Source organism: Amphiura filiformis, chromosome 7 (genome assembly GCF_039555335.1).
Source record: "Amphiura filiformis chromosome 7, Afil_fr2py, whole genome shotgun sequence".
Classification (NCBI taxonomy): domain Eukaryota; kingdom Metazoa; phylum Echinodermata; class Ophiuroidea; order Amphilepidida; family Amphiuridae; genus Amphiura; species Amphiura filiformis.
The window spans coordinates 30,577,104-30,599,662 of record NC_092634.1 but is presented as its reverse complement, the minus strand read 5'-3'; the positions used below and the strand labels follow the sequence as shown (position 1 = coordinate 30,599,662).

The 22,559-nt window shown below is 36.6% G+C and overlaps 1 protein-coding gene across 2 annotated transcripts; it reads right to left on the bottom strand.

Annotated features, from left to right (window-relative positions):
• Nucleotides 1-2,575: 2,575 nt before the first annotated feature.
• On the bottom strand, nucleotides 2,576-22,559 carry LOC140157010 (uncharacterized). 2 transcript variants are annotated; one of them, XM_072180065.1, is made up of 7 exons: nucleotides 22,451-22,559; nucleotides 8,333-8,503; nucleotides 7,155-7,265; nucleotides 6,644-6,847; nucleotides 5,476-5,553; nucleotides 4,025-4,139; nucleotides 2,576-3,263 (listed from the first exon to the last, which is right to left on the bottom strand). In XM_072180065.1, exons 2-7 carry the CDS (start codon nucleotides 8,486-8,488, stop codon nucleotides 3,139-3,141), a joined length of 789 nt encoding a protein of 262 aa, XP_072036166.1. In that variant the 5' UTR covers nucleotides 8,489-8,503; nucleotides 22,451-22,559; the 3' UTR covers nucleotides 2,576-3,138. The 2 variants fall into 2 exon arrangements, with proteins under 2 accessions (XP_072036166.1, XP_072036167.1); XM_072180066.1 differs by having other exon boundaries at nucleotides 2,579-3,263; nucleotides 7,170-7,265.

Genomic DNA, 22,559 nt, shown 5'->3' with positions numbered 1-22,559 from the left:
TTTGATATTTTATTAGCAACAAGGTGTCAGTTTGGGAAATGTATGTGATGCGCGAATACAATATTGGCGGCATCGCGGCAGTGATAGCCGAGATTTGATGACAATGACAGAAGTTGTAGATTCGCTACGGCAAATATTGCATCGCCAAATGCTACATTTTTTTTTGCGTAGCAAAATAACTGCGATGCAAAATTTGGAAACTGCTATGCAAACTTGTGTTTTGCATAGCACAAACAGCTATGCAAAAAAAATTGACTGAATTCGAACCCTGTTCAGAATATTACTCGCATCTTTGGCTTTTGCCATCTTGGATGTTTGATTTTTCAAAAGTGACTTGGTTCACTGCTTCTTCCGTGGAAGGCTAGCCACCATCCAAGAATCAGATGGCGAAAGCTAAAGATGAGAGTAAAAACTAGTAAACTGGATTTGATTACCTTTTAATTTTCTGATATTAAAGATCTGTTGAACATTGCATGATCTGCTCCATGATAACATATTGTTGACATAGCCCATGTCAATGACAGCAGTAAATGCAAGGTAAATAACTTCATAATTAGTGTGGTCTTTGCTGGGGTTTACCCCCCCCCCCCCTCCCCATTATTAATGTTTGCTATTAACTCAACCCTCCAAAAGTAGATTTCACCCCCCAACAGAAAAATTTCAACTCCTACCCTCACAAGTATAAAATGTGCCCGGTATTAAAGCACAAAATTTCACCTTTATTTTGGATTTTAAAAGTGTACGTAACATTCAAAATTGGTCTAATAAATACAAAATGTTACCTAGATTTTGAAATCGTGTACAATTGAAAATCGGCAACACAGGGCCATAATGATGCCACCAGGAATATTTTTAATCTTTGCCACTCAGACAACTGACCCTGGTATGCCACTGAACATGTAAATACTTGGACCCCAAAAGGATTTTTACAAAGACCATACTGTTTATATTAAAATATTAATATGCCTGTGAGCATGATGTACAATATAAGATTCCTATTGTGGCTGCCTGCACAAGTACTGTAAAAGTCAATATTTTCGCGAGAAGATATTTTTGCGATTTTGAAGATTTTGTCAATTGCGCGAGAATTAAATTTCGCCGCTTTTGATATTGCTACAATAGACACCTAATGCAAAAAGTTATTTTCGCAAGTTTTTATTTTCACGATTTTATGTCCACTCGCGAAATTCGCGAAAATAAAAACCTCGCGAAAATTTCTACTTTTACAGTACATCATCACCAAGGTACCTGACTGGTACACACAGAGTACCTACATGTACACAATACCAATGCTGCTACTGTACAAGACCCACCAGCAGTGGTACTGCACTGGTTCTACACTGGTACCACACAGTACCAGCCAAGGTGTACCCATGCAGGCGGCCCAAAAATTTTGTAGTGTAGGTATAAAACACCTGGGGGGCTCTCACCTTTGGTTTGAGTGGGGGTGTGCAGCTGGAATTCCAACAAATGATCCAACTTTAAACCAAAATTTGATGTAAAAGTGACCCAAAATTATTCGCAAATTTGGCTAAAAAACTACTAAAAATTGACACCTTTTTGAGAACATTTGGGAAAAACACCCTTACCCAATTTTCAATCAATGTAGGGCCATCAATGACTGAAAATGCACCCGAATCTGCCACACATCCCCATACCCTCACTTTCACTATGACCCCCCTCCCGGGTATAAAACATAGCAAGAGGAACCCCGCTTGTTTACTTGGGCAATCACATGGTTGTCCTCACACTTCGGCAATCACATGGTTGTCCTCACCTCACAGAGTACATAACGGCAACTCTGCAAGCAGGCGTTGAATCGAGGAAATGTGACTTCTTTGAACATTAAAGTGTTTTAATTCACCATGTATGGCTGGTGATTCCTTGTAAACCAAAGGGATCACATGAACTGATGATGCCAGTTTTATATGTTTATGTCTTGTATCTCCAGAAGACATTAGTAAAAACAACAAAAAGAATGTATTCCAACCGGGGCTTCCAGATTGCGAATAATGTCAAATCCAATGTGGATTGTGGCTTTTTGTCTTCGGTTTAAGGGATCTAAAATGAGCGTTTATTGCGTTTCGACAGTATTTTTTGTGGGACATGAGAGCACCTCGGACCTATCGAATTGCATTCTGAATACAAAGCATGTCATTTTTTGAAAATCACAATATAATACAAATTTTATGACAAATCATAAAAATTTGATATTTTTCAAATTTTTGATATATAACGGTCCTCAAAGTAAATTATATAAATCTAATGATATATTCTTAAAGTGTATGTAGCAGGGAGGAAAAGCCGACGGTCAATTGAAAATTTTAACCTTTCATATTGAAGATATGGATTTTTTTCCCAAAAAGACCTAATTTTTTTTGGTGTATTTCCTTTCGTATGGAAAAAAATCCATATCTTCAATACAAAAGGTCAAAATTTTTAATACACTTTAAGTATAATTAATCATCAGATTTACAAAGTTTACTTCAAGTACTGTTAAATATCAAAAATATCAATTTTAATGATTTGCCATAAAATGTGTATTAAATTGCTAATTTCAAAATATCAAAATGATTTGATATCAGAATGACATTCTTCGTATTCAGAATGCAATTCGATATGTCTGATGTGCTCTAATGTCCCAAAATAAATACTGTCCAAACGTTCATACCCCTTCCCTTAAGAACTAGCAGGCTATGTTAGCACATGCTACTAACAAAGGTGCAAAAAAATAAATATTTATGAATTTTAACATTTTCTGAATGAGCTGATCACCAAACTAGGTGTTAAAGTATGATTTCAACTGGAATCGCCCAGTGCCATCCTCTATGCATGCTCCTGCAGTAGTTATGCACCAGGCCACACAGACACAATACTCTTGGTTGGGCTGACATCACACAAGCAGGAAAAGCCTTGTATACAAAACCAGTGTGCGCATGTGCAGTTCCCCTCCATCAAGTCGATTGCTAAGCGCGCTTGTGCAAAGGGGCACACAGGGGATGTCCAACTGAGTGAATGATCATCAAGTGATCCTGGCTCCCATTTTCCTTCCATTCCTCTTTGTTCCTATAGTCAACACAATGTCACTGTACATGTATGTACAGAAAAAATAGGTTCAAAATAATTTATGAGATTTCATCATTTTTTGAGAGTTTTTCTGATCAATGCCATCCTCTGTTTGTGTGCTTCTGTTGATGATGGTCTTTTCACCGCTCTGCCTTCGTCAGACCCATACCCTGGTATCATCATGTTCCAATTTCTCTCTGTGGAGTAAAAACAGAATGTTTAAAATTAAGATTGCAAGACTTATGATCAATTCTCAAGATTTTTGAAATAATTGGTCCTGTTCCTTTTGGAACAATGGGCTATTCCAGTTGAAATCTGTACACCCCTACAAAAAGCATGACCTTAATCTCCCATACAGAGGGGTGTAGATTTCAAATGGAGTCACCCATTCAGGTAACCCCATTTGAATTTCACACTCCCTGTGTGGTAGATTAAGATCATGTCTGCCATATGGGATGTATACAACTGGAATACCCCATGCACAAAATGAGTTAGACCTGGTCTAACTATAAAGATTAGACTTAGGGAAGGATCCTGTTACCCTTTCCTTTTAATTTCCTCTTGTTCTCCTAGCAAAGTTTAACCACATCCATCAAATATTAAGCTACAATACATGTATTTTCTCATAACAGGACAGGATCTACACTAATATAGAATAAGATATTGTAAATACCAAAAAGTTCCTTCTCCATAGGACTAATCTCCAAGGTCCAAAAGTTCTATAAGTTTACCCCAAGACTATAACTACATGCAGTTTTGAAAGTTGTACTTTGGTCCATTCAACTCACAATACACCCCACCCCCACCATTCTGGCCACCAGAATTTATTAGATTTTTAAGCCTTTTTGGATCGTTTTGGACCCAAAGTTACCTTTCCTCCCATGGCCCACTCTTTGCATGACAACTCAATGATGCTTCATTGCATGATTTTTGCATCATAAATTATTGTGTCACTTACCGAGATGTAATAAGATGTCTTTGACTTCTAATGTCCCTGATTTTCTATGCTTTGCGAGTTGACAGCCTGCTGTCACTAAATTCTCTATAAAATCATCTGCAACTTGTAATAACATCTGAGGAGAAAAAAGATCAGGATTGTAAGATTACTGATATTACCCTGCTGAAATATTGGGAATAGGTCATTAGTCCGAAATGGGTCAAAGTTAGTGTTTAGGATGTTTAGGATAAGGTTAGTGTTACGGTTTGATAGGGTAAGTGTTAGGATTAGAGTTATGATTAGGTTTTGGGTTAGGATTAGGATTAGGATTAGGTTTATCTCCGGGGTTAGGATTAGGGCTTTATACTTTATAAAAATCAGATCACCTTCCTTTAACTCTCTGCATGTGAGTGTCCACTGCAGACCACAAGTTTCAAATGTTTTTTAAAAATTCAAAAATTTTCATGACCATATTTGGAATCAGCATGAAAAAATGTATTAAAATGAGTACAAACAAGCCTAGTATTGGTTCAGTGGTTCATAAGAGAGCTCTTGAAATTTTGAGAAAATATTTCAAAACTTGGGACTTTTTATGTTGACGCCTATGGCTAGCATGCAGAGCATTAAGCCCCTGGACACTATTGGTCATCTAACAGCATTTCTGATTGGTTGATAACTTGAAATGCTCATTTCAATTGCCAATTATGACTAGGCTTTAAACTATTTATGGTCAAACTTGCATTTGCAGATTATCTTATTAACCCTAACACTGACCCAGGTTTTTTGCTATCGGAAGTCACAGAAGATCCGAAAAAGTGAAGAAGAAGAAGAATTTTGACTTGGCACCCCGGATTCAACCTTTGACCCCCGCAAGATGCCAACCACACGATCAAGGACCGGGAGCTACACGGGTTATTGCTGCCCGGCCAGCAATTCCGTGAGCATTTGACACTTAAGGTGATTGCGTCATCGCAGACCCTGGGATGCATGCATGCGCACAATTTTTCATCGTGGTATTCTGTGGTATTTTTGGGTGTAAGGGTTAACATAGGCTCTATAATCTGGAAAAATACATCTTAACTAACCCTAACACTGACCCAGGTTTTTTGCTATCGGAAGTCACAGAAGATCCGAAAAAGTGAAGAAGAAGAATTTTGACTTGGCACCCCCGGATTCGAACCTTTGACCCCCCGCATGCCAACCACACGATCGCGGACCGGGAGCTACACGGGTTATTGCTGCCCGGCCAGCAATTCCGTGAGCATTTGAAACTTAGGGTGATTGCATCATCGCAGACCCTGGGATGCATGTATGCGCACAATTTTTCATCGTGGTATTCTGTGGTATTTTTGGGTGTAAGGGTTAATACCCTTCTTGATTGGTCCAAAATTGGACATAATATTCATTTTGGCCAATCGGCAGGTAGTTCTCATGGGGTTAAAGTTAGCATTGGTTTCCTACAATGTACTCACCTCTTCTACATCTTCATCTAATTGTGTATTGGGATCAATCTCTTTGACTAAGTCTTGTAATCTCTTTTTATTAAGGACCTGTAAAAAATGCAATAATAATGCTCATGTAGATTCAATCAATGTATAAAAATATGTAATTATTCAATATCTCTAGTATGTCTTGTCTCAATTTGAGAGATTTGTTGGCCATAATCTGCATATACGCACGTGTAGATTGAAAATTGTCCATGCGATGACGACGCAACTGTGTAAACGCACAGATTCAAATCTACCATTGCAAAATCCAACATGGCATTACTGTCAACTTGAGATGAGACACAATATGGTGCGATGGGCTATTCCAGTTGAAATCCATACACCTCATTCATGTATGGAAAACATGACACAGGGAGTGTAGATTTAAAATGGAATCACCCTTTCAGGTAATCCCATTTGAGCTTAACCCTCCCTGTGTGATCATGTCTACCGTAGGGGGTATATATGGATTTTAACTGGAAATTATAATTGAGGAAACATAAAGACATTTCTGAGGCCCACATACTCCTAAATTCTTCTCTACTCCTAAACTTCAACTCCAGGACGACGCACATATTCTGCATAATCGTATAAAGTATAAATCTAACATTTTGCAACTTCCAAAGATCTGCCAAAGATTCCACCACTACAGCAGGATTGATCTAAACCCTGAAATATTTATTTTGTAGTTATAGTTCTGCAACTACATACATTGTAGACCAGGGGTGTGATTCAAACCTTGTAAAATATCCTGAAAATAGTATTAAAAAAATTCAGAAAAACAGTGTGAAATTGGGTTAAAATACCCTAAAACAGGCTGAAAATCAATAAAACACCAAAACCAATCAGACACTGGTGACAGCATCTTTGGTGAGTGTGTGGTGTGGTATGATTGTTCCAACCATGTACCACGTTAATCTTGCTTGACGCAGCATTTTGAATATGGTGTCCATTGTGTGATTGAATGCATTCAAATAGCCATAAATTGATGTTTCATAGAGTGCCAGATTACATATACATGTACATCAAGTTCTGCCAGTGACTGCCACTGTTGTTCTTCTTGCAACTAAAACCAGGTAGTGTATGCAGACATTCCGATTGATCATTGCTGGAAAGATTTTGCACAATCTAGAGTATTGCATGGTAAAATTACCTGATTGGGGTCTGTTGATGACCCGCTAGCTCCTGTAAGTGGGCTACTTGAAGCCATAGCAGGGGGTGCCATGCCACCACTACCTGTGGGTGTTGTTGTACTGTTTCCTGTACTGTTTGGTGTGCTGTTGCTTGCTGGGGATGGAGCAGAAGACCCTGGTGACTTATTAGCACCAGGCTGTTGCTGAATCTTGCCGCCTCGTAACTGAAGGCAACAAAAGGAAAAATCAAAATTGATTACGATATATAAGGGACAAAACAATATTGCACTTTCTTTCTTTCCCAAATATGGTAATAAAATTGTTTTAAACCCATTTGTTGCTCATCTATGTAACAAACTTTGTATATTCTGCAACTCGCAACAATGGAAAGAAGGCATTCTTTTTTCTTTACACTTCAGCATATAGTTGACATTGTTCATAAATCTTTAACAACAGACTTTGGGGTCCCTTTTCAGTGAGAGGAGCATTTTTTTTTAACTATGAGTAACTACAACTAAAAATACAACGTACATATGTCCGACATACCCTTTCCTGTTCTACTAGTGCTTTTTTGTGTAGTTCCTTCAGCTTGGCTAAATCTTGTTCTTGTCTTCCATTTAATGTGCCTCTGCTTTCCAGCGACTGCACACACACAAAAAGCGATTATACATGAGCTATTTTTAAATTCACAGCATTTGAAAAATAACAAGGCCAGCAGAAGGATGGCTTCAAAACTCAACGATCGCCAGTGCCCTGACAGCACCAGGGGTTTAAACACATTCTATTTGCCCTTTGCACGGATCCGCCATCTTGCTACCAAAACCTAATTTGGAGTTCGAGTACTGATACAGGCGGCTGTACAAACATGTATTATTGTAAGACCAATCTATTGTAATGTTCTTGTGAAGGCTGTCTGCCTAGAGGTACATTGGGTCCTGTGCATCAGTTTTGGACAAAGGTCCCAGCCGGGTTAGAATTAAGTGTTAGTATTTAACCCACCTGGCAATTCTGACGGACTGAGATATTTTGGTTGAAAATGTGCTTTTTTGTGACTTTTAAACTTTTTTCCAATTTTTCAGATATATGCCACCCAGGTTAATCCAAAAGATGAGACTTTAATGGTTAATTCTAACCCTGCTGGCACCTTTGTCTAAAAATGTTGCACGAAAATCTTAACTAGAGCAGATAGACCGATGTGGCTTCTCTATATATTTTGTCAAAAAACTTCTTTGAGTACCGGTAGCAAGTTCTGTCATTACTCGGAGAGACTTCGGTACAAAATGAGATCAGCCCAAGGATTGGTATGCTTATTTTCATTTCCATGTATATTTCTTTTGTTCTCTCCTGGCATTGTTTTCCATTTTATCACTATTTTTATAAATATTTAAATCTGATTTTCAACTTGAATTTCACACATTTGCTCAGGCGGCGAGTGGCATGATAGAGCCGGCAACTTGTGAAACCGCCCAGCCATATGGCATTTTCCATTTACTCGGTTAGTTTTGTGGGGTTCATTATCGAACCCAATAGTTTTAGCTTGTATTTATATAATTTATTAACATAGGCCTATTTGTTTGTGATATTTCAATATTTCAAGCGTTTTAAAATTTCAAAATAATCCCATTCAGTTCAATTACATGGTTGACGATGGAAATTTACTGAATTTAGAGAATGCACGGCGCCCACCACCTGCATTTGCTGTTACTTACTTTGATAGATGTCTCTATATCTCTGATGGTTTCCTGCAGTGTTTTCCTTGGTGGTGGTGTTGGATTTGATGCAGTGGTACTGACATTTGTCACTGGAACCAATGGAGGCATGGTAGCAGGTACGGGGTTATTCCCTCCACCACTCATTCTGACCATGGAAATTCAAACAGTCTGCAGTGAAAAAAAAACCACATGTTTCAAGCTAACTTACATGTAAAACCATGTTGTAACATTTCCATAAGAAATAGATTCCACAAAATATTAGTTTTCACTCTCAGGAATGTCCCCTTTGAATTGAACAAATGAGGCAAAGAAAATCCAGGGACTTCATGTACTGCTTGATATAAAGAGAGTGATTTTTACCCGGGGATTTTTAGCTCTCCTTAGTTGACCATTCTCTCCTTACATGATTATTATTGTAAATAGTCTAAACAGCTCTCCTTGAAGGCTCCACAAGAGCTATTTAATGCTCTCCTGCAAATTCCAACAGTCCCTGAAAATCGCAACTTAATTCCAGCACGTATGTCACCAATTGGTGTTACTCCGTCGATCGTGACAAGTTGATCCTGTCGATCGATGTGTTATGACCAAGCAGGTACATATGTGATGCGATCAAGCAAAATCAGTCGGAACTCGGAAATATTGATTTGGAGATATAGCCAAACAAAGGCAATATTTCCTTTTGTTTCCTTTTGTTTTGGAAAGTCTTTAATTGCTCATATCTTTGAAACTGGTTGTTCAATTACGATGGGGTTTTCTGCAAAAGGCAGCTTTGCAAATGCCTTTTACTATTCTCTAAAAAACTGAAAATTTAATATTTCCGAGTTCCGACCGATTTTGCTTGATCGCATCACATATGTGGAACCTTTTTTTTGCCACTCACCTATAAATAAAATTTAACACAACAAACAAAATTATACCCGTCAGGCAAATCGTAATCGCTGTATCCAAATTGTGATCAGGTTTACCTTCCTGGGAGCAGGGGAGAACAGTTCCAGTGCATTGATTGGTTACCCCAGGTTAAATAAGAAATAAATTTAAGTAAATAAATAAATATAACTGATTTCCTAACATTCAGTTAGCATGGCATGAAAAAAAGATACAACAACAGCAGTAATACTTGAATATATAAGGTTTACATTAGCTTTAAGTGCAGTCCCTGCAAAAAGAGAGGATTTCAAAAACTAAATTCAAAATGCCTGCTAGCGGATCCCCCACAGAACCTATGCCTGCTTTGACTTTTACACAGCCAGATTCTCACTACTGCAGCGCACATGATAATCACAAGGCTAAAGCACAACAACCAATTAGCGTGGGTTTCACTCCGTCTATTTAGCGTGGGTTTCACTCCGTCTATTCTGCTTCCGGTATAAGATCAACCACGTAAAACCAATGGAGAAAAAAAGAAATGAATGACCCCAAAGTTGAGCTGAAAGTTCCATTATTTTCCAATTGGTTAAAATTAAAGATAAAAAAAGATTGTGTGGTCAAATTGGTTGTTCCCCTAATCCCTACAATACTGTGAAATATTGTGAGATACCAAACCTACCAATCAGATTGTCTCCATGAAAGTAAACCAGGACTGTCAACTTTTTGGAATTGCTTGGCGTGAGACAGAGGCGTACCAGAATTTACCGACTCCAATGTTCATTTTGAACCATGATTATTTGAGCCACGGCGATCGATAATGTGAAAAGCGGGGGGTGGGGGGGTGGAAGTACAAATTATTCATGACGATGCGTGAGATTTTACTCATTTTCCAGCTATTTGCGTGAGATTTCCTACTAGGCGTGAGATTATACTACCTTGGCGTGAGACCGTGAGAAAGTGGCCCAATGCGTGAGACTCACGGCCAATGCATGAAGAGTTGACAGCCTTGAAGTAAACAAACAAACAAGCTTCCATCACCTGACTGTAGCTTATTACAAATCTGACTGTAAACATCCGTTTAAGGTCTTGGGTTAAATATTTTTATGCCTGATTGAGTTTTTATTCGTATTTTCTGAACAACTGAAATCGGCGACCAGCTTGAAATGTTATTTGCCAATCGGGTTGGTGATTTTAGAACTCCACCCTGCCATCCCTGATTATGTTCATCCCATACGCCATGTACGTAGTGTTATGAAGTTCGCATATTCATATTCACATGTTCGACAAGCATATTTTGATCGTATGAATAAAACAAAGCGCGAAGCGACACATCGTTTTATTATAAATCTCCGATTGTGTAACAAATCCAGCACCAACTTAACGGTTTACAGCACAAATCCTTGATTTTTTCAGGGTATGTTAGTTTACTCATTAACTATATTACCTCTGTCACTTCCCTACAGTACCAATCATGACAATGCACATACGGTACTGATTACTCTTGTACATAGTATACTCTGCCCAGACAGTCGGGAATGGCACAGAAATCAACTGTTAGTATGTTTCTAAGTGTTACTGAATATTCAACAACTCTTCCTATATACCTTTGTATAGTGAGTCAACCGTTGTTAATATGTGATGAATCCACACTTGTACAATAGCGTATGTATACGTGAATGCAAGCGCGAATACACACTTACAAGTTAACTAAATTCCGTATTTTTTGGAGGTAGCGGGCTAGGGCTCTAGCAGCTAAACATTGCCGCTTTATTTTGTAGTTTTATTGCTGAAATCACCAATCTTTTTGTAAGGCTGAGTGGCAATGATTAACTGATATTCCTCATGAAATAATGATAATCCTTTGAATTATACGGTCTTAAGCTTGTTTTCCTTGTTGAAAGGAATTCAATCATGTTTAACCAATGTTGTTTATCACTGTTTAACAACTCGCAATCGCATTCACATGATCGAATCCCTAAATGTTACATTACTTAACTAACTGTTACATGTATGTGTACATACTGACTCTGTAGTTATCCGGGGGTCACTCACATATAATGGAGCTACTCATGCTTGTTAATCAATCCCAAAACAGGACCCTAAGTGGCATAATCAGTGCCGGATAATTTGCGCCCTAAACGGCGTAACTCTACATATTTCAAACCCTTAATGGCGTGATTAACCAAAATCACCCCCTAAATGGCGTTTTGAAACCAAAACTGTACCCTAAATGGCGTATTATCCAATATTTTGTGTAAATGAACGATCATGTTACTCATTTTAATCTTTTATGTCTGGAATGGCTTTATTTCAGTATTTTTCTCTTCAAAAGTTTACGCTATACAGTATACACTGAAAGTCAACAAGATTAATACCATATTCTTTCACAAGACTGTATACTAGTATATCTAAGTCAGACAAAGTAATATCAAAACATACTTTGCATCCCGGGCTTGGTGCCCAGGGTTCACAAATTTGCTCTCAAATAACCGGGTCCACTTTTTATACTGGACCCATTCAGATCCCATTTAGTTAAAATTTGTTTGTTCCAATTTGATTTTTGTGGGTCCAAATTGCACTTTAGGCATCTGACTTTAGAAACACCCGGAAATGTATCCTACTGGTGTGCACGATAGATATTGAAACGGAGAGCCAAAATGCGATTTCAGATTTTTGGCCTGTTTTTAAGCTTACCTCCCGTGTGTTGTCAATGGCCGAATTCAGCTCTTGTCAAATTCATATTTAGAGGAAAGTCACGATGCTCACGTGTTCGTGGTAGTTTTTGATCGTTATTATACATTTTAAAATGATTGCATGGCTCTGCACAAGGTATATTTTTGTAAATATTTGGATTTGTTTACCTGCCGATCGTCAGTTTTTGCCGTGGGTTGAAAATACGGCAGAGAAAATTTGTCACGACGTGCGTGCGAAATTGGCCTCAACTTTCACTATTTCCGCTATTATTAGCTTATAAATATTGTACAGAGATCTTATAATATTGTGTAAATAATTTTGTCAGGAACAAAATAAGGTATTACATACCGTCTACGAGTAAATAGTCAGGACAAAATTCAGGCTTTTCTTGTGTGTTTACAGAATTTTGGATTTGTCATTTTGAAATTCCCCGGCCATCATCGTCTGGTTTACGTAAACAAGTTTTCCTAAAAATTGTAAATTTCTTCAAAAACGACTTTTGTTGATCAAATTTTGGATTATTTAAGATGTAATTGTTTAAGGATGTAGAATTTTAAGATGTTTTTGAGTATTTTAATGTTTTACATGGTCAAAAAGGGGGTCATCAGTTTGATTCCTGATTTAAAAACGCTAGCAGTTCTAGTTATTAAATTTCGTCATGTTCAAAATCTTTTCGAAAGTGAGCGCCTGACGCGGAGTGACTGCGCGATATCCATAGTAACGGAGCTTACGCTTTGAACGCAGCCGCCAAAAGGTTCCATGAACGCGTTCAGGAGAGTATAAAAGACCGTGCACGACGCAAATTAATCAGATTGCTTGGTGGACAATAGTCCACCCACGAACCTTCAGTCAGAAGGTAAGCACTGCCAACCAAAGCAAATACGCCCTACTCTGGAGCTCAGATTGAGCTAGGGGCAGCTTGGCTACCACAATAGTGGCGACACCAGGGTGTTATGCACTCCGGTGATTTGGCCTAGCGCCTATGCCTAATTTGGGCAAGTGACTTGCCGCACACATGCACAAATCCAATGGAAAATTTATGCACTATATTTATGTGCATTCATTGTTGCATGGCAAGCTCGTATTTGGTGTACAGGCATGGATACTCTGAAGTAGGCCTAGGCCTTGGCCTAGCCTATGACTATGTCCTGTGATGAGAGATTCTGTTGATTAAATTGTATTTTTATGCTTCTTGATTATTCAAGCAGATAGTATATACTTTTCGGCAGCATTTATTGGTAATTTATTTGGATTTAAAAGAGAGAAACAAGGAAATATTGTCATGATCATCAACAGAGATTGTGTATTTACCAGTGTTTACTTGTATTTATGAATTGTGATGTGATAAGACAAATATGAAAGCAAAATAACAATACAAGATATAACAAAAGAAGCCAATATAAAACAGAATTGTCAAGTCTCATTTTTACCTGTTACTTCTCTCCTTTCATGCATCACTGATTCCACATATCTTTGGGAGAATTCTAGTCTTTGATACTACGCTACCAATTGTATGTTTAGAAGGCTAGTCTTCTCCATCAGTCGTTTACAAAAGTATTAGGGGCAAGCTCGGTCCCGTTACAATATTGAAGTATGCCGAATTCGACACCCAATACTTACTAAAGGTGAGTCAAATTACTGGGTAAAAGACGACTTACCGCGATCGACCTGCTTCATAAAGAACTACAATTACTACCTAATAACATGCACTACTAATCATCTCATTATTTGGTTATTTTGTTATTTTTGCTCAGTTGAAAATTCAACTACCGCGAAAAGATGTTTTCGCGATGAAGGAAATGACCATGTTTTGTTGACATTGATTGTAACATAATATTTGCACGATCCAAATTTTTTTTGCAAGTCAACCTCTTCTACAGTTCTTCTCGTATCGCTGATCAAATATAATGTGCATGAAATAACAATGGGGTGTACACACACTATGCATCATGTTGCAGCGATTTTAGTAATTGTATGTAATTTATGAATGAAAAGTTATTTAAGAAATACTGGGAGCCGGGTTATCGCACAATGGCGATGGGAATTTTTCAACTGAAGGGCCAGAAATAACACCCTAAATGGCGATGATCGATGCTCAAAATGGATACCCTTTATGTCGAAATACTGGGAAATCAACCCCTAATTTGCAAAAACGTCGTCGACGCCTGCTGCCAAAATCCGACTCTTTTTCGACGTTTTTATTAACGCGGATGCGTAGCCGTAGTAGGCTCCATGATATGTGAGTGACCCCCCCCCGGGTAGTTATTGAGTCATGTTAGTAAAGCTACATTTCAATTCATGAATTACAGTAGTAATTTATTAAGATTAAATTTTCCTAAAAACTAAAATAAAATGTATGCAGACGGTGGTTTGTGGTAAAAACTTCAAACGATAAATCAACCATGAACTATCTAGAATTTAGTTATGTATCACTATTTCTGCGGGATTAATGACTAGAGAATCATGCAAACTGTGTTAACTTAATGCCCGTAATGGCGAAAATGTGTAAGTACTATCTAATCATTTTGTAATGTAATTAGTAAATAAGCTTGTAACCCATGTTTTATGCATGTATGATCATTCCACCGCTGTTCATCGTGGGCACTTAGTTTTAACTCCTAGTCTAAATGCGGCGTCGCTTAGGCAGTTTTCCCTTGAAATTTGAAATTCAACTTATGCTAATTTAAGCTCTGCGTAAATACAGTCGCATTGTATTTCGCACTATACCGGCCTTTTAGTTCCCATTGTAGGCATAAATATTGATGTACTTTTATAAATAAAATGTTCTCTTTCATATAATATTGCTCATTTTTTTCAAAAGTCAAAACAATGTCTTCAAAACATTGTTTTTATTCAGATGTCCCAAAAATACAGATTTGAACTATTTTTTCAGAAATTGCCAAATATATAAACTAAAAGCCAGTTCCAAATATTTTTCAGCGGAAATCCAGATATACCACATAGTTTTTATTAATAACTATCAATGTCGATATTCACTCATGCTTTCAAATTTAACGTATCAATTCTATTTTTTGAAATATATGTCTTCTAATTTTGGACTATTTTTAATTCCTTTTTTGCGTTGAAAATTTAAATATACCTTCCAGAAGATGTCCCTGTATTTTGCATATATATCATGATATATTACGATTTTTTAAAATTAAATCAATTGATAACCCCCCTATTCTTTTGTTTACTATGTATCCGTCTATTTTGTTTACAAACATTGAACAGCTGATCCCACAAATCAGCTGATCTTGCTATACATATCGCATTCGACATAACGCATGAAGGCCTAGCGCGTACCGGTATTAATCCATGCATACCTGGTCAATATGTGCATGATATAAAATCAACATCTCTGATGAAATGAAGGACATCGATTCTACAAAGCACGATACCAGCAGGAAGTCACAAAATGATCCAAAAAATAGATCAAGAGGAAGTGTAGTTGTATACGATGAAACAAACTACAGCATTTAGCAGCACAAATGAAATGGGCCAAAATGTAAATGACTGCAGGCCTGCACGGTTTACATTATTTCATAGCTTTTCCACACCCAGCGGACATGCAAATGCCGTCGTATTATAAAATAATAAATATAATTATGACTTATATATTAGTTCATGGATATACTATATCATCAGTCTTTGTCCATGGTTATCATGTACGTGACCGAAGGTGGTTTTATGCAGGATTTATCTTATCAACTTGATGCAGCGGCATGCAGCATTATACTTGTGAAGGAATCACCGTATCGTAGCCGTTATGCGTAGCATGCAGTGGCCTAGCTTACAGTATTTTTTGTCCAATGATCAACACGATCAAGTTTTAAGCATACCAGGTATATATGTTGATTATATTTATATAATAAGCATTAACTATTATCTGGAATCTTGTATACACTTACAATATATTGCTTTAGTTGAGACAAGCAAAACACGCCTAGGCCTCTACACATTAGGCAACTGACAGGCCCATAACCTTAGCCTAGCCCTAATAGGCCTACATTAATTCACTACCATGTAAAGCCATATCTATGTATAAGTTTAATATGACTAAGCAAGACTGTGATAATCCCAATGATGAAACAAAGAGTTCCATGGTAGATTTACAAATTACTGGTAAATATAGGCCTATACCTATATGATAAGCATTATACACAATGTACGCCGCTTGCGCGATTTCTAATAGAGACACAAGTGATAAAATTGAAAAACAATTTGGGATCCTGGTAGAAAGCCAGTGTTTTCAATGGTTAAGAAAAGATGATGATAATCATCATCTTCATCATGATGCTGATAATGATGATGTTGTAAATGATGATGTATGATGATGTTGTAGGTGATGATTATGATTTTGTAATGATGATGATGATGATGATGATGATGATGATGATGATAATGATGACCATGATGGTAACTCTCATCATGATCATGATGACCATCATGTCATGTCATGCATGATCATGATTACGAAGATCATGATGAACTTGGTCATGAACGATGATCGTGATCATGATGATCATAATTAGGCCTATAATGGTAATGTAATCGGTTATCATGTAATTGGTTAAGCGTAGGCCTAGCAATTATAACCCCTGGGGATAAAATTTCCATCACCCACCCCTCTTTTACGTTGACCATCCATCAATATCTGAAAAATTGCTGATGCATCGGAGTTTAGTAAGACTCGTACATTTTTTAATGACCTTTGTTGGCCATTCCTGTAATTTCCTGAGATATTTTTTGTAATCATTAATATTATCTAAATACAACTTTAAGTCTGAAATCACACATATTTATTTTCACATAATTTGTAGAGTATAGGCCTAGGTGAGAGAGGAAACTTTAAGATTGCTTTTTATATGATTTACCAATTTCATTATTATAGGCATTTTGTGCACAAAACTTCTCAAATTTAGAACTCGGCTAAATTATCCACAAAACGCCGCGTCGGAAATCTGTACAAAATTGTGTGCATGGGCTATAGGGCTATTTCATTATAAATGACACGTTCACAAAAATGGCTTTTATCATATCTGGTTGATATAATTAGGGTGATAATGCAGTGTTATTAACTTAATTCTAAGTATGCCACAAACTACAAGCTACATGAGCATTTTTACAGAATTCTGTCTATTTTTTGTATAAAAAATTGCCAAAAGGTACATTTTTAACCCAATTTTGGAGTCCCATTTCATTTTGCCCATGTATTCTGAATAAATTCTTTGAAAAATTAGGTACATTCTATGGCAATGTGCTTGTTGCAATGAAAATAAGGTATGTGTGGAACATCATGCAAGTTGAATGGTGAAAATTGGTGCAAAAATGTTAAAATTCCGTAGATTCTTGCAAAATTGGCATTTTATGTTAAATAAAAAATGAGTGTCCTCTCCAATTCATGCCTCCATTTTTGTTAACATTAAAGAGGAAATATAAACCCTTACCCTACCTGTATAATCTGTGTTATATTACCAATTGATGGGACAGGGCACTGATTGAGGAATTCATTTATTTTACATACAGTAGACCACTTGTTCTTGATACCACAGTTCCGCGTTAAAAATTTGTCCTCTCCAGAACTGACGTTAATTACTAATTGTTGAAATAAGAAGGATTATATCATAGAATGTGAAATTTGTAGAGGAAGAGTGGTCTTCCTTCTACCAAGGTGGCACATGATTTGGTATTTGTTGCATTTTTGCAAGCCTGTATCCACGATTCTGTTTGCAATTTAACAAATGTCCTCTCCAGCACAATTATGTCATTTCCATGAATTGGTAAACAAACTAAAAAATAGAAATTTCAAAGAGCCAAACCCACAAGAAATTTTTGCATTTTATTGCAAATTATGCTTACAAACCACTTTAGTGTTCAAATTATTGTCCAGTTGTTGAGAACACATATGATATTATTCTGCATTGAACTTGGTTAGCTAAAATTGCAATATTCCTAATTTAACCAGAATATTAACCCTGTTTGTAGTGGATTTTAAATGCTGGGGATCTTTTATGCAATAATATTGATGCAATAATATTGATGCAGCTATTTCTAAAGTTAAAGTATGCTTTATTATGTGTTAAAAAATGTGTCCTATCCAGAACAAATGACACAGGAGGGGTCTTTTATTTTAGGTTTTCCATGACTAGTACAACAGATTGACGCATAATACTCACTTATGCATCAGTGTAGCTATTGGGCAGGACAAAATGACTATTTCATGAATTTTTCATGTGAAGATAAAGTTTATCCTTAAAATATGTAGTAATTTTGCACCATTTATCTGGATTAGTATCAATTTACTAATTGTTTTATATTGAAACTGGCATATTTAAGACACTGAAGTGTAAAGGAACATACAACAATTATTACAGACTAAATATGAATAAGTATGAACCCAATGTTGGTTACATATACTCTTTCAAAGTTGTGTATTAAATTGTTTAAAAAATGTCCCTCAGACGGCAGCTATGTTTTACACAGCAAAAATTCAATTTAATTTTTTTAATGGTTCCTGAGGGTTTGACGCTCTAATATTTTGAGAATTATTGACACACCATCTGAACTTTGAAATGATAATGAATTTGCATGAAATAAATGAGTTTGAATTTTGACCCCTTTTGGGACTCAATGTTGTCATTTATAATGAAATAGCCCTATAATTATAAACATAGACTATTTCGAATGAGGACAGGTCATCTTTTTTTTTTTTTTTTAAAAGAAGAAAATTTCATGCATTAATTGTAAAACAATTCATAGGCCTATTCATTTGTATTGAAAATCATGAACTTAAACAAAAACATACACGACACATGCATGCCCAGCAAACACAAAACGTTTTCGACATAAGTCACAAAAGGTTAGCAAAGGTTGCTAAAAAACTAAAGCCATGATTTCTCCGTGATACGGAAAAACGGAAAAATCACGGAATTCGGGCTTGCTCACCGAAATTTGGAAATGCAACAAAGAAGTGAAAAACTGTGCAAAATGTCTACCCATACCCTTTTTGTGTTGATTTGCAAAATAGAACAAAGAAAAGTGATTATTTAGCAGTAATCAACCATTAAACAATCCATTCTAGCATTAATTCTATAGACCTTCGATGCCAAATACACTTTTAAAACATGTTTGTTTTAACTCTTCAGTTCTTTATTGTGGAAAACGGAAATCACGGAAATCGTCCAGTTTGACAACACGGATTTTAAATTTTGTAACACAAACTGAGAAATCATGGCTTTAGCCTACAGAAAACAGGTATGAAGGTTATACTGAGGGTATAATACGTTTTACAACATTAACAAATATTTTTGATAACTACAAATATTTTTACATAATGTTATTTAAAAGTGTTGACAAAATATTTGGCAAATATGTTTGTAAAAATATTTTGTAAACACATTTTGACAACATTTTAAAAATGTTATTTTTGTGTGTTTTGATTTAACCTTTCCCGACATTACAACGTTTTTACTCAAACCAAAACCCAAAGCTGTGTTTAAAACGTTTTGTGTTTGCTGGTGGTCAGAGGAGACGAGAGAAGCCTGCTCTGTGTGTGTGTGGGGGGGGGGGGGGTTAGGCCACAGTTAACCTCCTTTTGGCCAATTTTATTACTGAAATTGACCATTTTTGCGGCAGTTGACATAAGAGTAGCGAGTCAGCCAGCGGATCAGCAGGACCATCGCACCCGTAGGCCTACCGGCACTCCCCTGCCGTTGGCTTCAGTGGCGGCGCTACTGGGGGGGTTGAGGCCCAAATATTTTTCTTGCCCCCCAGTTCCTCTCCCCACACTTTTGAGGAAAAGAACCTAAAATTACGTAAATTTCCACTTTTTGCGGCAATTTTGCGCAAAATTGGTCGATTTTGCCTGAATTCACTTCCCCCCCCTCATGCCCCCCTGAAAAAAATTCCTGGTACCGCCATTGGTCGGCTAAGTGGCCTAGACGCGATTATTTAAAAAAATAATGATTGATAGTAATAAAATAAAATTGTTAATAGTGATGTGACAATAAACCATTATAGGCCTACACTCATCATTTTAAAAAAAAGCCGGGGAAAAAAAGAAAATTTATATTATTTAGGCCTAGGCCTAGGCCACAGAATTCTGTGGCCTAGGCCTATAGGCTAGGCTAGGCCGATGTTGGTATATATTATGCAGAAAAATAAAGCTGTTCCTATTTTTACATTTCTATTTTTTTATGAACATTATTTTGTTAAGGTTACGGAGGGTGAAAATTCCACTCAACTTGTCTTTTGTTTTTTAATTTTTATTTATGAAGTATATGTATATATTAAACATCTCAGAGATGTAGATTGAAAAAATTGTATCAACAAAGTATTTTTTAAATTATTTTTGTGTATCAATATTTGCTCTAGATATCCCACAGCACTAATTCTTTTTTAAAGACAGTTCTTGTTTTAAGGGGACACTACACTAAATCCTTCCGCATTTGGTGTAACTCATGAAAGAAAGAGAAGGTGTGAGGGCTATCATTTTCTTTGGAAGGGGAATCCCAAATATACATGGGGGCCCGTGGGTTAGATTTTAAATGGTATGCCAACATTTCCTGTCATCCGCCCCTGGCCCTGCTCTTATCTCGGCCAGCCTAACTTTGCCAATGTGGAAACTTTAAATGGCCTAGATATTATGATGCAGATTTGAATGTTTCTGTAGTGTTTCCTAAGCCTTATAAAGATGCACTGTAAATGTTTGCCAAAAACTGCTCCCCCTCCCCATTCTACCCTCCCCAGGACTCATAATTATTATGCACCTAGTTACTTTATTGTATTTTCACATAGTATTTCAATGGGACATTTATTTAGTGATGTGCCCCCTTATAGTGATTATTATTCCAGTGCATGAACTGGCAACCCTATCATTTTCATTTGATTGCTAAAATCACTGAAGCATATGCACAGTGGAGCATGAGTATTCAACCAGCACTATACTAGACAAAATCAATAAAATGAGTACTATCACCTTGGCCCTGGCAACACTAACTAGCATTGTAAACAAGTTAGCACATGGTTTGAACATGATAATAGATAGTGTGGAAGTTTTGGCAGAAATTTGTCAATTTCTGCAAGTTTTGTGAAAATCAATTGATACTTCCCATGCAGTAAGGATTATCAGTAGTAATACAGGAGCACTGCACCTGGAATATTATGGGATTGTGAATTGATACTGTGAAATAGCAGAAAATGTGAGTACTTGAAACTAAATGTGTGGATATCTCAGAACTCCATTTTGGACCATTTGGCCTGATATGCTGAGATGAAATAAATTATTTTTTTTTTTTTTTGTAGCTGATTCATAAAATTTTGATATGCATGTGTTAGCTGATACTTCAAAGAAATAATGTAGGGAATAATTGTGTCAATATATTGGCACACTAAATTAATATTGTTGTTGCAAAAAGACGACATTTACCCCATCATTTTCATTGACATTCTGTGAACATGTAAGCTTACTGTTTTAAATCAGGAGGACCTATCGAAAGAATAAATAGGTACATTATTTCATTGGTTTGTTTGTAACACATATGCTTGAAATCGCAATGAAATCGGACCCTCTCCCCATATTTTCCTGGCCTCTTTCCCAAAAAACCTCATGCTCATGAAATTGAACATAAATTGAAACACTTACAAAGTACATTTGTGTATGAGCTATGAAGTTAAAAGTATTACAATAATAATCATTAGAGTGTCAACTTTAAGATGAAGTATGATTTTTAGGCCTGCCATGTTTATTTTTTGAAAAACAAAATATTTTAGGTGGCTACGTGCAGCCAATTTGCCTACACAAAAGTTCAAAATCCTGTATAACCTTAAGCATGAATTTTGATAGGCATGTATACAATCGCGCAATCCCCGGCCCCGCCGAGTGCCTTTCAACAATCACCACGCTAGACGCTCTTTTGCATGTTGAATTTGTGTCCATTTTTGGACCACATTGAGGATGGCTTTACTCGGGTCATGGAATTGATATGTAAAATTTTTTTTTCTGAATAAATTAAATTTGACCCTATATATTAATTGTATATTGACGAAATTTCTGAAATTCCGCTATTTTTTTTTTAAACCTGTAATTTTAGTTACTAATTTGGCAAGAGTTTAATTTTTACTCAGAAAGTCATGCAGAAATACTGCGAAGTTCGCTGGTGTTTTTTAAGAAAAATATTACGGCTTCAATAAATCCAGATATATTGTATGGTGCATTTATTACCCTATTTTTGATTTCTTGATGAATTATGTATGTATTCGTTCAAATAGAGCCGTTATACTCATGTTTCCGTGCTTGTTTACTTCACGAAATTGCGCTGTGCACGCCGCCATTTCTATAAACAACCGCGCGCACGCGTAAACGACGTGCAATTGAGACTAAGCGAACTGAACTAAGTGCCCACTTTAACGTACGCACGAACAGCGGTGATTCATGTTGTTCCGTACCGGTACCGGTTTTGTTACAAGCAAAACAACTATAAATTTTAAATATAATGCATTTTTAAAGTAAACACATAGTGCACGCTCTTTTTATCTTATAATTATGCTTACCTTTGTGCATTTAACAACCCTATTGTGCTTGAAATAAGCTTTTTTCATAAGCTTCCTAGTTCCAGCGACTCCAAAAATTAGAGCTAGCGGAACCATGAATACAAATTGA

Excerpts from the sequence above, each read along its gene's own strand:
- LOC140157010 (XM_072180065.1), bottom strand. The coding sequence starts at position 8,488 with ATGGTCAGAATGAGTGGTGGAGGGAATAACCCCGTACCTGCTACCATG. Across the intron at positions 7,266-8,332 it reads ATATAGAGACATCTATCAAA|TCGCTGGAAAGCAGAGGCAC; the intron begins GTAAGTAACAGC and ends GTGTGTGTGCAG. Across the intron at positions 3,264-4,024 it reads AGACATCTTATTACATCTCG|AGAGAAATTGGAACATGATG; the intron begins GTAAGTGACACA and ends TTTACTCCACAG.